The following is a 16098-nucleotide window of genomic DNA, read 5'->3' as shown; positions in this document are numbered from 1 at the left end:
CTGGGGAGGCTAGGGGGTGGGGGTGTCTCACGTGAGGTCTGCCACCCAACCTAAAAATAGTTCAATCTGGGGGAAAGGTCGCAGCGTGGAGCCCCTCCCCCCAGCAGGCCTGAGGAGGGCACCCAGGCTCTTAGGATCCTAAGGGGGAGGGCTCCAGGACCCCAGGCCCTGGCTAGGAGAGTACTCAGCTCTTCAGGATTCCCCACCCTCAGCCCAGCAGCCCTTCTCTGTCAGGCAGCCTTAACTAAGAGGGTGCTCAGGCTCTCAGGAGTACACTATTGACTCTGGCTGGGGCCCACAGCTGTCCACAGCCCCCTCCAAAATCACTCAGGATTTGGGACAATCGAAAACGGAGAGATGAGACCCAGCTGGCAAAGCCAGCAGCAGGCAGTCTTTATTGGTCTGAAGATACAGAAGGTAGAGAAGTGGCTGCCCTGGCTGGGCGGCTTCCTATGGGTGTCTCCCCACCTGGGAGGGCAGGAGGAATGGTTCTCATTTAGGTGCCAAGAAGCTGGGGTTTCCCACTGCTCTGAGGTCAGCTGATCCTTTGGTTTTTGGTCCATTCTCACCATGGGGGCCAGCTCAGGCCTCTGATTCCCTCCAAATACTCCATCTCCCCATCTCGGTCCTGCCTCTTAGACTCCGGGGTCCATCAGAAGAGTGGATCAGGGAGGTGGAGGGCTGTTAGGAGGGATCACCCCAGAGTCCAACTTCGCCTTCTGACTGAAGTAGACTTGGAACCGTGATTGTGCATATTCCTGGGAAGGAAAGCCCACCTAAGATACCAGGGAGAAAATTCCTTGGGGAGAGCTCCCCAGCTGGTACCCCAGGACAAGAGGCTTCTAGTCTCAACCTTGGACCCCTAGAACAAGGGCTCCAGGACCAAATTCTATATGGAGGAGCTTACCAGGTAACCAAACTCAATGGTCGACATGATATCCTGGAGGATGGACCATAGTCCCCAGAAGAAATGGGATGCCAGAGCAAACCTAGGGACGGTACAGCTAGGTCACCTGGCTACCCTTCCAGAGCCTGGAGCACTGTCCCCCTCCCTCCCCCCCGGTGGCCCCTGGCCCTCACCTGTTGGCTTCCACCAGCATCTTCTCTTCCAATTTAGTCTGCTCTTCTGGGGAGAGAGTCTTGCCCCTCTGGATTACTGACAGGTAATTTCGGATGAAATGAAGCTACAATGGGGAGGGCCCATGAATCAGAGGACTTTGGGAGGGCCCACTGCCAATTCATGTCCCTGGTCTACACTGATCCAGTCCAGTCCAATCCAACCCAACAAGCATGTGTGAAGGGCCTACTATGTGCTAGGCACAGTGAGAGCAAGCCCAGAAGGTTTTGAAAAAGGTTGCTCAGGCTGTGTGGCCCTGGCCAAGTCAATTCAGCCAGCTCTCCAGGGAGACTTGAGTGCTGGGCTGCAGCATCAGATGGAGCCCCCCCACCCCCATGACATCACAGGCCCAGAAAACTTGGAGAGGCAAAGACAAGCTCCTCCTCAGCCCCTCTGGGGCAGAGACTCCAGGCCTCCACAGACCTGCTGCTCTCTGTTGGGGTAGTTTCCAGGCTCCATCAGGAAGTAGGGAGACTCCTCATAGCTGTAGTCATAAATCCACTCACAGAAGTGGTTCCCAATGTCAAATCCCCTGTGGGGAGGAAAGTATGTGGGTACAGGGGAGGGCAGAGGGGAGAGGAGGAGAAGGGAGAGTGAGGGGAAGAGAGGGGAGATAGAAGGAGAAAATGAGGGGAGGAGGGAGGGGAAGGGAGAAGGGGAAAGGAAAAGAGGGAGGAGGGGTAGAGGAGAATGGGGAAGAAAGGAGAGGGAGGAGGAGGAGAAGAGCTTGGGGGGGACCTGTAATTGTAGCTGCTGTACTCAAAATCTATGAGCATGAGTCTAGGTTCCTTGTCAGAAAGCAGCAGGATGTTCCCTGGAGGGAAGGAAGGGAGCCACCTGTCAGCTGGGGGACAGGCCCAGGACTATGCCTCCCCCCCAACCCCTTGTACCTTCTTGGATGTCATTGTGACAGAAAACCACGGGGGAAGAAGTTGAATCCAAAAGCTTCCTGCAATGTAGGGACAAGCCTTGCCTCAGGTGAAGGGGCACAAGGGTGGGCAGCAGAACTTTGCAGAGATGAGGGAGAGTGGAGTGCCCTCCCTCTCTCAGACTGAGCCTCCAGAGGGGGTCACTTCTCCCTCCCAGGGTTTCTCTGTCTTGGAATGGGGTGGGGCATGGTGATGACTGACAGGGGAGGGGTTGTAGCCCGGGGAAGGCCAGGGTGTGAGGTGGCCACAGCCTTTCTCCCTGCCACATATGGTTGGTGGGGTAGCCTCGGGTCCCGGTGCCCACCGCAGCTTGCCCATCTCTTCCTCTAGGTGGTACATCTGGAGCAGATTTTCTTTGGTCTGCTTGGGAGGCGTCAACTCCCGGATCTGCTTCATATATCTGGGCCCAAAAGAAGGGAAGAGGGGGTTCAGGCTCTGCCTGTTCCTTTCCCTCCCACAGCCGCCTCACCCATGGCCTCCTCTCACCTCTCCATGGTCCCAAACAGCCACCGGGGCTCCTTGTTGAAGGGCATTTCCATTAGATGGAACCGGGCCATCTTGACAGCGATCTCAGCCGACGTCCGTGGGTCCTTCAGCTCGGCTGTCCGAAGCGGCCGGCTCTGTATCCAGCACGTGGTCAGGGGGTGACAGCTGGGCCAGAGGCCAGGAAGGGGAGGTGGGGGGGGGCCGAGGGGGCTCCAGGGAGAATGGAATCACTTAATAAATGTTGGTTCAATAAATGAAGGCGGACTAAGGGTGGGTTGGGGTGGGCAGGGAGGGGCAGTAGGGGAGGGGCTCCGTACCGGAACGTATTGCTCCAGCCTCCCTTCGGGGAAGACCCCGTAAAGCTGAGGTCCCAGACGCCGTTCCGCCAGAATGGCAAACATCACGCTCTCCAGGACCAGGGAGTCCACTCCCTGGGAGAGGGGGAACGAACAAGGGGGATAGAGGCCCACACCTTGTGCCAGGGTGGCAGCCCCACCCAGCAGCACCTTTCCGGGGACCCTCGCACCTAGCCCGTGGCCCTGCCCACCTCCAGGATGGCTGCCCCCCAGGTCCTGTCCATCCAGCCCACCACCGCCCTCAACCCCTCGCCCCGCCCAGCCAGCTCATGGCCCCTTCCACTCGCCCCATGGCACTGCCCACCTTCAGGATGGCTACCCCCAGGATCTCCAGGATGACCATCTAGCCTACTCCCTTCCGCTCCCAGCCCGGTCCACCAGGCTCATGGCCCCTCCCCACCTCCAGGATGGCTGCCCCCCAGGCCTTGTCTATCGGGACCACAGCCCTCCGACCCTCAGGCCCCGCCCACCCGGCGAGGGCCCCGCCCCCCGAGGCCCTGCTCACCTGTAGAATGGCTCCATAGACTCTCAGCAGCACTTCCCGGGGCTCGTCCCCGACCAGGGGAATGTCCTCCGGGAGGGAGCATCTGAAGAGTAGGTTACTGAGACCCCCGCTGCGGACACGGACACAGAGGACGGGTCCGACGGCGGCTCTGAGATGCCGGTTCCTCCGCCCTCGGTCCCACCTCCTGACCCCCTGGTGACCCCACAGGTCCCGCCCCCACAAGGCTCCTCCCCTTGCCGCCCCCTCCCCCCTCCCTCTCACCTTACGCGGGTCAGATGCAGCTGCTCGGGCCGCACTCGGCGCCAGGCGCCGCCCAGGAACTCTCGGCACCACTGCCAGGCGCGGAGCTCGCCCTCCTGGGTAATCGAGGACCGGACCCGGTCGAGCTTGAACCACTTGAGCCCCACGGACTGGGCCCCGCCTCCTGTCGCCGCCATGGTCCGCTCCTCGCTCGGGTTCCGCTCGGCTCCGGCTCGGCTCCCTTCGGTGCCGCCTCCTGATAGGCCACGCCGCCCGCTCGGCCCCTCCCCTCTAGGCCCCGCCCCCTGCTCCTGCCTCTGCCGCCGCAGGTCCTGCCGGCCACTCCCTCCGCAGGGCCGCCGGCGGCCTTGGACCAGTCCGTTAGAGCCGCTTCCCACGGCCGCCGCGAGGACCCCCACGAGCCGTGCCGCCAGTCCGCTGGCCGCCCTCTGCCTGTGGCCCCGCCATTCGCGCGCCGCTGCTCAGGGGCGGAGGAGCTGGGGGGTCTGCCGAAGTCACCCCCAGCTCCGCCCCCCAGCTCTGCCTCGAGCCCCCTGTGCCAAGCGCCCCCTTAGCTCTTTGTGCAGAAGAAAGGGGGTGCCAATCTCCCCCCTAGCTCCAGCAGACTGAGATGTCCTAGTGCGGCCGTCAGTAGGCATCTCCCCAGGTGGGCAAGGTGCCTACTCAGTTCCGTTTTACGTCTTTAGTCTCCTGCACCCCAGGAAGGCCTGGGCTGGTCCCCAAAGACATTACAGTCCACTGGGGAAGCGAATCAACAAAGAATGGAATTCTCCCTAAATCGGGGCAAAGTAGTTGGAGGCAGTTGTTTGTGACTCTCCGTGACTCCACTGGGGTTTTCATGTCACAGATGCTGAAGTGGTTTGCCATTTCCTTCTCCTGTTCATTTTATGGAGGAAGAAACTGAGGCAAACAGGATGAAATGACTTGTCCAGGGTCACAGGGTCACTTGTGCAGGGTCTGACCTATGGCCCTGTGCTCTATCCACTGCACCATCTCCCTGCCCTAATGGCAGACAGGTAGAGGAGCATTAGTCACTAAGAAGATGTTGGGCAGCATCTTGGGTAGAACGAGACCCTTGGCCTAGGGTTTGTAAGAGTCCTAGGTGAGGAGGGAGATAGGGTTACTGATGCAAAGCCGTGAAAGGGCAGATGAAATGCCCTGAATGGGGACTGGCAGAAATGCCAGTTTGTTGGAGTTGAGAGTGGCAGAGGAGGAGCAATGATGTCTGCCCGGCAGATAGCGGGGACTTTTGTGTTTTTCTAAAGCTCGCTCTGTACCTGGTGGTCATTACCATAGAACCTCAGTGTTTCCTCAGTGGCCTGCCAGGCTGGCCTCATCCCGCTTGAGTTCAGTCTTGGGGTAGCCACTTCACACATTTTCCCCTCCCTTCCTAAACCCTCCTCTCCTACCTATCATATCTCTTTGGCTTGTTTTCCAGAATTTTCTTTGGAAACTCTTCTATCAATTGGATCAAGGTTTTCAGAGATGTTCCTATGCAAGTTTAGTTTTGGGCAGGAGGCCAGTCAGGTACGTGGCATTATTATTCTCCCTCAAAATGTGGAGGATGCAATAAAGGCCTCATGGTAGCCTAGAGAGAATCAGCACACTGTTCCCCCAAATATGCCCCATTTCTCTCCAGGGCCACCATACACATTTCCAGATTCATAGAACTTCTCTGTGTTCTAGATTCCCTTGGAAGGGAAAAGAAAGTTGATGTTGCAAGGGAGGCTTCCCCTTCCCAGCTGGCTCTGCACAAGCATAACGAGGGCAGAGTCTGCTTTCAGTTCCCTTTTTCTCATGGCTTAATCTCTTGCTGCTGCTCCAGATGCCAGAGAGAATATGTCAAATGAGATAATATTTGTGAAGTCCTTAGCACCATGCTTGGCATACCATAAGTGTATAATCAGTGATTGTTCCTTTCTCCCTAGAAAGCTGGCCCAGAAACTCTTGCCCTCTGGTACTCTCAGTAGGGCTGAGGGAGGGGTGAATGACTGGTCACTTCAGGATAGAGTTCACCTATATTGATGATCAGCCATGAACCTTGACTTCCTGGGCCTAAAGTCTTCTCTCAGTTCTATCCCTATATCCCCCCCAAAATCAATAAAGATTTATTAATCTCCTATATGTATCAGGCAACTCAGCAGCTAACCCCTGTTTTGGTAGGCCCAACTTATAGGGATGGCTACAGCCTACAAAATTCTGTTGAACTAACCAAGGCATCCCCAGATGAAGAGAAAGGAGATATATTCATTCTCACTGGGTTTCCCGGGTATGTCTCCCAGTCTTCTTCATGTCTCCAGCCTCCAGAGGAAACACAAAGCCCCAACAAAGGTGACTGTGGCAAGTAAGAAAGTTCTGTTGTGCACATTCCTAGGTGATAAGGGTTGTGACCTAGCATGGACAGGTTAGAGGTCAGAAACTAATGCACAGGCTCAAAGAGCTGTGTGAGGAAGGGCTTATCAGAGAGGAGAATATGGAGTCACATGGCCAGGGAACGGTGTCGCTGTAGATCCAAAGTTCAGAAAAGAGTATAAGAAGCCTCATCTTCCTACACGTGTTGTAGTCTTCTTGTAACCTTACTGGGAAGGCTATCCATCCATTCAGGGGGAATGGACATAAAGATTAATAAAGGCCTTTCTGATTTCACAACAGGTATTGTTCTTTATTTAAGGTGAACATGTTTCTCACCGTTGGGGGCTTGTTAAACGGGTTCACTTCTAACAGTGACCCACCTTGTAAGCTCATTAAGTGGAGGAGCTCTCCTGAGCAACACCATCAGAGCTGGAGAGAGCTCAAGGCATCTACAAGATATCCCTGGCCCACACATCTGACAAGTGGACATGTGCTTGGAGATCTCCAGAGAAACAGGTGTCAAGGCACCAGCTCTTGAGGAAGCATCTTCTGCTTTTAGATACCACTCATCATTAGATGTTTTCTTTGCCTTTTAGCCTTGATCAGCCTCTTTACAAATTCCAGTCACTTGGTTCTCTGCCCACCTTCTGTGGTCAAACAGCAGCTGCCTTGAAGGTTCTGCAGGTCCACAGGGACTTCCCTGCTCTTTACCCCATTCTGCATCTGGAGTTGAGTTCCTCTCTTGGGCTGGAGAAGCAGCAGACTGGCCAAGACCTTTACAAAGGGACAGTGTTGAGGCCCTGAGTTTCTCTCTCTCTCGTGGCATGCTGTTCTGGGCCTGCGGCTAGATGCGGGGGCCTGGGTCCATGATTCTAACTGCACCTCTCCCATAGTTTATACCTGCCAGGCCTAGAGGCCTGAGGGCTACCCGAGTCTTACCTTACCTCTATCGGAGGTCTTTGGCTGGCCAAACTGGATGCTCGTATGAGAGAAAGGACGTTCCAGAGTCGAACGAGGGTTGAGCTTTATTTCAGGGTCTGGTTACAAGTGCAGGGGAATTCTTCCTTAGGAGGGAGAGAGAAAGATCTCCCAAGGAGGCAAAGATCTTACAATAAGAGATTGGAAGTAGAAGTATAAGTGGGGAGAGAGGGGGAGGGGAGAGAGGAGAGAGGAAAAGCAGAGCCTTGTGTCCTCACACGTGGCCCCTCTGCCCAAAAGAGCTTTCAGGCTTTCCTGATCCTACTTAAGCTCTCCAGCCACATAGTTTGCATCTGAATACCGTGCTGTTAGGTGTGCCCAGATCCGGGACAATCTCGAGGGCGGGGAGAGCTCTCTCCCATCACGTTTCTCACGGGAAGAGGCGGAAATACACGAGATAGCTCGGTTCACCTCGATTCCCAGTCGTTTCCTGGGGGGGCCTTGTGAGAACTCTAAGATTTAGAAGTTCCCACCTTTACCCGCCCGAGACTGTCCACATGGAATTGAGCTTCCATCCCCAGCATATACCCTAGTCACTTGCTTGTGGGTTGACATTGTGACCCTGTTATGGAAAGATGCCCCATTGGGGTTTCTGTTTCCTAGTCATTAGGTCTCTGTTGGAATTGGTGGGGTGGGATGGGGTTCTGGACTGTACTGCTTCTTCTCCATTATCTGGGTTGTTATCTTAGGTTCATATATTGAAAAATAATTTCCTGCTTGTTCGATAGCCAAGTGATTTCTCAGTCTAGGGTGCCTTAAGTCCAAAGGTAGAAGACTTTGTTGAATGAAGGAAGGCATTCCTTCTGTAGCTGTCAAGGCAGCCATTAGGAACTAGGGCAACCCAGACACCAAGGAGACAGACATTTTGTGAGTGGATCCTCAGCCTACAGGACAAGCATGGGCCCCAGTGTCAGCCATCTTTTCTCCAATCATGTAAAAGGGGACCTGGGTGGGCAGAAGCAGCCCCTAGAAGTTGGATGGAGCTTCTCTGTAAATGTGACCCAGTCTCTGATCTCCTCCCTCACCCCAAGCAGGACTCTGACTTTCTCCTTGGGCCAGCACTGGTGGGTCATGAGCTAAAACTTCGTTACAAAGGAACACCCAGCTTGATTGAACCTTGGGTAACTTTTTCATATGTAGTATTTTACTAATGAAGAAAATCCACCTGAATCCACAGCTGAAAGACTCCTCCCCTTCCTGCAAAGTCCTAGCAGACTGTCTGATCTCTCCTTTGCCCTCATTATGCCCTATGCAGGACTTCCTTTATCTGTGTACCTTTTATCTGAAACTGCCGGAATGTAGCTGCCTTGAACTCAAAGCTTTCTCAGGAAGCCTCTTGCTCCTGGATTCTGGCTCCAGCTCAGCTCTCTTCCCATTTTTAGATAATAGATTCAGTGTTCTTACTTGTCAGGCTTAGCTTACTGTGGCTCGATCACTTAGCGCTAGGTTTCTTCTAGAAGATGCCTTTGAAATGTCTTCAGACAAACTGCATAATATTTGAAATGGCTTCTTGTGTATGTGTGTCTGATGGCCACACTTTGTCCCAGTTCCCATCAGGATATCACCAAGCTTCCCGTCAAATGGGATCTGCTCAGACACTTCCTACAGCAGCAAGTCTCCTTTGTGGCTCAGCAGCTGTCACTCTGTCCTCACCTTCCTTGATGTCACCCCAACAGTCATTTCTGCTGACCATCTTCTCTTCCTTTGGCTTCCATGCCAAGGCTCCCTCCTGTTCTCTTTTTCCCTGTCTGAGTCATGTTCCGAGTTTCCTTTTCAGATTTCTCCTCTTTCCACCTTGTCCACTAAGAGTGGACATCCTCAGAGATTCCTTCTTAGGTCATCTTTTCTTTCTCTTGAGCATCCCATCCATTCCAAGAGAGGTTCAGTGATCATTTGATTGAGGGCTTTTCATTGTGGATCTCCTCCACCCCATCCTATCCCACCCTTACATTGCAAACTTCCTTCTGGACACATCCACCTAGACATCCCAGTTAGTACACAAACCCAACATAGTCAACAGCAATCATATAGTTAAAGTGATGGTTTGTGAGTATTGAGAAGGAGAATCAGGGAGCACTGAGAGGCAATGTTTGTTTATCAAGAACAGAACAGACCAGAGCAACGTCCTTGACTGTGTTCTTTTTTTTTTTAATTTAATTTAATTATTATGATTTTTTAATGTTTTACAATCACTGCCATAAAATTAAGATTTTATCCCCCCCACAACTACCGCCCGCTACCCCCCTCCCTCCCCACGACAGCATACAATTCTGTATAGGTTCTACATATACTTTCCTATTGAGTACATCTTCACTATAGTCATGCTATGTAGTCGAACTAAAATAATGGAAGAAATCATATAACAAATCAAAACATGATACACAAAAACACACACACACACACACACATGATCTGCTACATTCTGCAAATGACTTCCATATTTCTTTCTCTGAGTGTGGAAGGCATTTTGCCTTAGAAAATCACCACTGGGATTTTTTTTTTAATAAGTTCTTGCGTTATTACAAAATTCCAAGTCTACCAGAAAAAACTCTCACACACTGTGGTCGTTGCTGTGCACAAAGTTCTCCTGGTTCTGCTCCTTTCACTCAGCATCAGATCATATAAGTTCTTCCAGGCCTCTCTGAAGTCTTCTTGTTCATCATTTCTTATGGCGCAATAGTACTCCATTACATTCATATACCATAATTTATTCAGCCATTCCCCAATTGATGGGCATCCTCTTGACTTCCAGTTTTTGGCAACTACAAAGAGTGCTGCTATAAATATTTCTGTACATGTGGGACACTTTCCCATTTTTATGATCTCTTGGGGATACAGTACTAGTAGCAATATTGCTGGGTCAAAGGGTATGCACATTTTTGTAGCTCTTTGGGCATAGTTCCAAATTGCTCTCCAGAATGGTTGGATGAGCTCACAGCTGCACCAGCAATGAATTAGTGTTCCAGCTCTCGCACATCCTCTCCAGCATTTATCATTTTCTTGTTCTGTCATGTTTGCCAATCTTATAGGTATGATGTGGTACCTCAGAGTTGTTTTGATTTGCATCTCTCTAATCAAAAGTGATTTAGAGCATTTTTTCATATGATTATAGATATCTTTAATTTCTTCTTCCGAAAATTGCCTGTTCATATCCTTTGACCATTTATCAATTGGGGAATGACTTGTATGATTATACATTTGAGTCAGTTCTCTATATATTCTAGAAATGAGGCCTTTATCCCCGAGCTTAGCCATAAAAATTCTTTCCCAATTTACTACATCCCTCCGAATTTTGGTTGCATTGGGTTTGGTTGTGCAAAAACTTTTCAGTTTAATGTAATCAAAATTATCCATTTTGCATTTCATAATGCTTTCTATTTCTTCTTTAGTAAAAAATTCTTCCCTTCCCCATAAATCTGATAAATACACTATTCCTTGCTTCTCCAGTTTATTCATGGTATCAATCTTTATACCTAAATCATGTACCCATTTGGACTTTATTCTTGTGTACAGTGTCAGGCATGGGTCTATGCCTAATTTCCGCCACACTGTTATCCAGGACTGTGTTCTTAACAAGTTGCTAGACTGGGGAGTTAATGGAATGTTGTAGACTTAAAAGACTTGGATTCCAAGAAAGCTAGAGCTCCAGGACTAGAGTCAGGAACACTCATCTCCCTGAGTTCAAATCTGGCCTCTGACATTTACTAGCTGTGTGACACTGAACAAATCACTTCACTCTGTTTGCCTCAATTTCCTCATCTGAAAAATGAGCTGGTGAAGGAAATGGCAAACTACTCCAGTATCTTTGCCAAGAAAACCCCAAATGGGGTCACAGAGAGTGGGACACAACTGAGTAACAAGAGGAAATCTTTAATGACTTGGTTGCTCAGAATCAAGATAGATCAGTTGAAAGAACTGGACAGGAGAAGACCCAAAGAGGACACAAAGTAGCTATCTTGAAGTACTTACGTGACCTTTACCGGAGAGAGGGATGAGCCTGTCTCAAAAGGGCAGAACCAGGAGCAGTGACAGAAAATTCAGCTTCAAAATATGTCACACATCTATACAGACACAATCAAGGACCCTTATAGTACATGCACAAATCACATGACAGTGAGCACTAGTATACAAGCAGACATTCACACATACATATTCGTGCTAGAGCCAATTAGCATGGGTATTGCTTTGTGGATATTTTAGTTGTTGGTGGAGCAGGAAGGACTTTGGTAGTGGAACATTGATATATTCAGCTGGAGAAGAAACACATCCCCTCAGTTAAAAGTGCTTGAGTAGAGATATAGACTGCTCTGGGAACTGGAGAAAAAAAATGCCCCTTTGATAAATGAACTGAGAGGATTTGTGAGAAAGAGAGAACTGATGGAGGAAAAGATGGTTCAACGTATTGTGGTCTACCAGTTCATTTACATAGAATGGTTTACAGAGTTGGAAGACAATGGCTACCAAATTATAAATCAAATTACTGTTTAGGGAATATGGGATGATTATGTAAAGATTGTATATATATATACATATCATAAATATGTATATACATGTATGTATATGTATATAAAGACAGATGAAGGTGCTATCTTTTTGGTTTTCATCATAAGACAAAGATAAATCACAAAAGACAAGGAATCCCTAATTTGAGATATTAAAAATTAAAAGATGCTATATAACGTAGCAGAAGAGGTATGAGAAGTTGAGGAGGAATGGTCAGAAGAAGCCAGAGAGAGAAGACACAGAAGATACAGAAGCTTTGTAGTGGAGGCAAAGAGCTGTTCAACTGGAAAAGAGTGCTACAGTTGCTAGAAGCTGATCAGAAGAAAGTAAAATCCATTGTTTTTTGAAGAGCTGTCTGGGCTTATTCAATTCAATAAATATTAAGTGTCTATTAAGTGCCAAGCATGGTATCAAGCACCTGGGATATAAAAAAGAAAAAGACAGATCCTGTCCTCAACGAGCTTAAAATCCAGTGAGGGAAGACTGAGCAAGAGGAAGCCAGAGCACCAGGGGTGCCCTTTGTTGGGGTATAATGTTTCATGGAGTTCAAAGCAAGCAGAACTGCAGATGGAAAATGGAGAGTTATTGCCTTTTAATGCTATCTCTATCTTCAGGGAGGGGAAGCTTCTCTGGTGGAGCTTGTGTTTCCCATTATTTCTCTCAACAGCTGAAGAGAGGGGGAAGCAGAAGAAGAGACAAGTTTTATATATGCTTTTCTGGGAGTTAAGCTCATTTATTTTTGCTGAAAGAACATAACACTTTCTCAGCACCCTGCCAACTGTAGCTGTGTGCTAAATGAGCCACACCCTGTGTCAGTGGTCCAAGACTAACAGAGAAGTCACATGGTGCAGTGTTCCCTAAAGAGACTAAGGAAATCAAAGCCTGCTTTTTAGACTTTTTTAGACTTTTAGACTTCTGGGTTTCTCTGGGCATTGAGTTTTCCAACTCATATGCCTAACTGCTAAGTTTCTTTAAATATGCCCATTCTTCCCCAAGGATACCACTTGTATTGGTTTATGGATTCGTTGTTATATTTTTTTTTATTCCTGCTCTTGTCTTCTATTGTGTAAATATAGTTATTGTTCCTGATGTTTCTGAGTAAATTTTATAATTGTTCTTGATGTTTTCTTTGTCCCTTCAGGATAACCTGTCCTAGCATTGACTTCTTCCACGAAGCTAGTTTTCTCTGCTTCTGGGCTGAAACAGTCTGGGATTCACATCCCATATGTCTCTCCTCTCCTTGCCCTGGAGAAGGTCTGCTGCTCCTATTGTTGCCGCTGCTTTCTCTCTCTGTGTCTCTGTCTCTCTCTCTTGCCTCATAGTCTGGGCCTCCTTATGCTCTGACTTTGGCTCTGGTTGACCTGCTCCTACCAGCTTGGATTCATGACACTGCCCCCTAACTCTCTCCATTCGCAAATCAAGGGGAGCTCTGAATCTGCCTCTGTTTCCTGCTGTTCAGATTGAGATAAGACATGCTCCATCTCTTCCTGGGCTCAAGCTCAGACCCACTTCTCACCTCTTCTCACATTCTGCCTTGGAGCATCTTGGAGCATCTTGGAGCATTCTTGGCCAGGCCTTGGGCTCAGAATAGAAAAATCAATTGCCTTTGAGGGATTGTAGAGTACATTCTTTTTTTAAAAAATTAATTAATTTATTTTAAGTTTTCAACATTTATTTCCACAAAATTTTGAGTTCCAAATTTTCTCCTCATCTCTCCCCTCCCCCCACCCCAAAATGCCAAGCATTCTAACTACCCCTACCACCAATCTGCCCTCCCTTCTACCATTCCTCCCTTCCCTTATCCCTATCTTCTCTTTTGTCCTGTAGGGCAAGATAAATTTCTATACCCCATTACCTGTATTTCTTATTTCCCAGTTGTATTCAAAAACAATACTCAACAGTTGTTCCTAAAACTTTGAGTTCCAGCTTCTCTTCCTTCCTCCCTCCCCATCCATCCCCACTGAGGAGGCAAGCAATTCAATATAGGCCATATATGTGTAGTTTTGCAAATGACTTCCATAATAGTCATATTGTGTAAGATTAATTATATTTCCCTCCATCTTATCCTACCCCCTATTTCTTCTATTCTCTCTTTTCACCTTGTCCCTCCCCAAGAGTGTTGACTTCTAATTGGTCTCTCCTCCCATTGCCCTCCCTTCTATCAACCCCCCCCATCCTGCTTATTCCCTTCTCCCCCACTTTCCTGTATTGTAAGATAGGTTTTCATATCAAAATGAGTGTGCATTTTATTCCTTCCTTGAGTCAAATGTGATGAGAGTAAGCTTCACATTTTCTCTCACCTCTCCCCCTTTTCCCTCCATTGAAAAGGCTTTTTCTTGCTTCTTTTTTGAGAGATAATTTGCCCCATTCCATTTCTCCCTTTCTCCTCCCAATATATTCTTCTCTCACACCTTAATTTCATTTTTTTTAGATATGATCCCTTCCTATTCAACTCACCTTGTGCTCTCTATCTCTCTCTGTCTCTGTGTGTGTATGTTTGTGTGTGTGTGTAATCCCACCAACTACCCAGATACTGAAAAAAGTTTCAAGAGTTACAAATATTGTCTTTCCATGTAGGAATGTAAACAGTTTAACTTTCGTAAGTCCCTTATGATTTCTCTTTCCTGTTTACCTTTTCATGCTTCTTTTGATTCTTGTGTTTGAAAGTCAAATTTTCTTTTCAGTTCTGGTCTTTTCATCAAGAATGCTTGAAAGTCCCCAATTTCATTGAAAGATCATTTTTTCCCCTGAAGTATTATACTCAGTTTTGCTGGGTAGGTGATTCTTGGTTTTAGTCCTAGTTCCTTTGACTTCTGGAATATCATATTCCATGCCCTTCGATGCCTTAATGTAGAAGCTGCTGGATCTTGTGTTATCCTGATTGTATTTCCACAATACTCAAATTGTTTCTTTTTAGTTGCTTGCAATATTTTCTCCTTGACCTGGTAACTCTGAAATTTGGCTACAATCTTCCTGGGATTTTCTCTTTTTGGATCTCTTTCAGGAGGTGGTCGGTGGATTCCTTGAATACTTATTTTGCCCCCTGGTTCTAGAATATCAGGGAAATTTTCCCTGATAATTTCATGAAAGATGATATCTAGGCTCTTTTTTTGGTCATGGCTTTCAGGTAGTTCCATAATTTTTAAATTGTCTCTCCTGGATCTATTTTCAGTTATTTTTCCAATGAGATATTTCACATTATCTTCCATTTTTTCATTCTTTTGGTTTTGTTTTGTGATTTTTTGATTTCTGATAAAGTAATTAGCCTCCTCTAATTTTTTAAGAAATATTTTGTTCAGTGAGCTTTTGAACCTCCTTTTCCATTTGGTTAAATCTACTTTTTAAGGCATTCTTCTCCTCATTGACTTTTTGAACCTCTTTTGCCAATTGAATTAGCCTATTTTTCAAGGTGTTATTTTCTTCAGCATTTTTTTGGGTCTCCTCTAGCAAGTTGTTGACCCGCTTTTCATGATTTTTTTGCATCTCTCTCATTTCTCTTCCCAATTTTTCCTCCACCTCTCTTACTTGATTTTCAAAATCTTTTTTGAGCTCTTCCATGGCCTGAGATCATTGAATATTTATTTTGGATGTTTGGGATACAGAAGCCTTGACTTTTATGTCTTTCCCTGATGGTAAGCATTGTTCTTCCTCATCTGAAAGGATGGGAGAAGATATCTGTTCACCAAGAAAGTGACCTTCTATAGTCTTATTTTTTTCCCATTTTTTGGGCATTTTCCCAACCAGTTACTTGACTTTTGGGTCCTTTGTCAAGAGTAAGGTATACTCTGGGGATCTGTAAGATCTCAGTTCCTCCAAGGTGGCACAGTCAAGTGTGTACACTGGTCTGGGAGCAACCAGAAATTTTTGTACCCAGAATCTGTGAGTAATAGAGTTTCCTTTCCACAACTACCTGGCCTCCAGTTCCACCAAGCCAGCACTGGGGGCTGAGATTCAGAGAAGCTGCTCAGTTCCTCCAGGGGCTTTCATTGGAGGCAGGGTCATCATTCCATGTGAGGTAAAGATCAGCTGCTCAATTCCTCTAGGAGCATTAGGTGGGGGCAGAGCCACCACATAGGACTGAGCTGAAAATCAGCTACTCAGTTCCTCCAGGGGTTTTACAATCCAACAATGGATGCCAGCTGCTGTGGGAGCTGCTGCTACGCTATATAGCCTATGCCACTGCCTGAGGCTGCAGCTATGGGAAGACACTGGTCCCTTCTTGGCCAGCTGAAAAAACCCTCTCACTGATCTTTGGCACCTGTAGGTTGACGGATCTGCAAACCAATGCTACTTCCACTGGGGATTCCACCCCCGAGGCCTCCTCCCAGCACCATAGTCCATGGCCAAGGCTGGGCTGGGTTCTGCTCTGAGTCTGGTGCGTTTCCCGTTGGCCTTTCAGATCACCCTGGGCTGGAAATCTCCTCCATTTTGTTGTTCTTTGGCTTTTGCTGCTCTAGAATTTGTTGAAAGTCTTTATTCACAGGTATTTTATGGGCTGTGGGGGAAGAGCTAGTGTATGTGTGTCTTTCTTCTCCACCATCTTCTGTAGAGTACCTTCAGTGACTGTAAGTTTTCCCCTCACCCTAATATTATTTTTTAAAAATTCACTTT

At 48.0% G+C, this 16098-nt stretch overlaps 1 protein-coding gene across 2 annotated transcripts; it reads right to left on the bottom strand.

The window, feature by feature from the left end:
* Positions 1-348: 348 nt before the first annotated feature.
* CHKB (choline kinase beta) lies at positions 349-4023 on the bottom strand. Of its 2 annotated transcripts, none has more exons than XM_072596400.1 (11): positions 3655-4023; positions 3394-3502; positions 2850-2963; positions 2533-2666; positions 2351-2446; positions 2008-2066; positions 1856-1931; positions 1541-1649; positions 1081-1184; positions 908-989; positions 349-776 (listed from the first exon to the last, which is right to left on the bottom strand). In XM_072596400.1, the coding sequence occupies exons 1-11, from the start codon at positions 3828-3830 to the stop codon at positions 666-668; spliced, it is 1170 nt and encodes a 389-aa protein (XP_072452501.1). In that variant the 5' UTR covers positions 3831-4023; the 3' UTR covers positions 349-665. The 2 variants fall into 2 exon arrangements, with proteins under 2 accessions (XP_072452501.1, XP_072452503.1); XM_072596402.1 differs by having other exon boundaries at positions 349-758; positions 3655-4021.
* Positions 4024-16098: the final 12075 nt, after the last annotated feature.

This window comes from Notamacropus eugenii, chromosome 3 (assembly GCF_028372415.1).
Source record: "Notamacropus eugenii isolate mMacEug1 chromosome 3, mMacEug1.pri_v2, whole genome shotgun sequence".
Taxonomy (NCBI): Eukaryota; Metazoa; Chordata; class Mammalia; order Diprotodontia; family Macropodidae; genus Notamacropus; species Notamacropus eugenii.
The sequence above is the reverse complement of the archived record's forward strand: the minus strand, read 5'-3'. Positions and strand labels throughout refer to the sequence as shown.

Bases quoted from the DNA above. Each gene is read 5' to 3' on its own strand.
- CHKB (XM_072596400.1), bottom strand. From the start codon at position 3,830: ATGGCGGCGACAGGAGGCGGGGCCCAGTCCGTGGGGCTCAAGTGGTTC. The intron at 2,447-2,532 runs GTGAGAGGAGGC...TTTTGGGCCCAG, and splicing joins CTGTTTGGGACCATGGAGAG to ATATATGAAGCAGATCCGGG. The intron at 777-907 runs GTAAGCTCCTCC...CTGGTATCTTAG, and splicing joins CCATTGAGTTTGGTTACCTG to GTGGGCTTTCCTTCCCAGGA.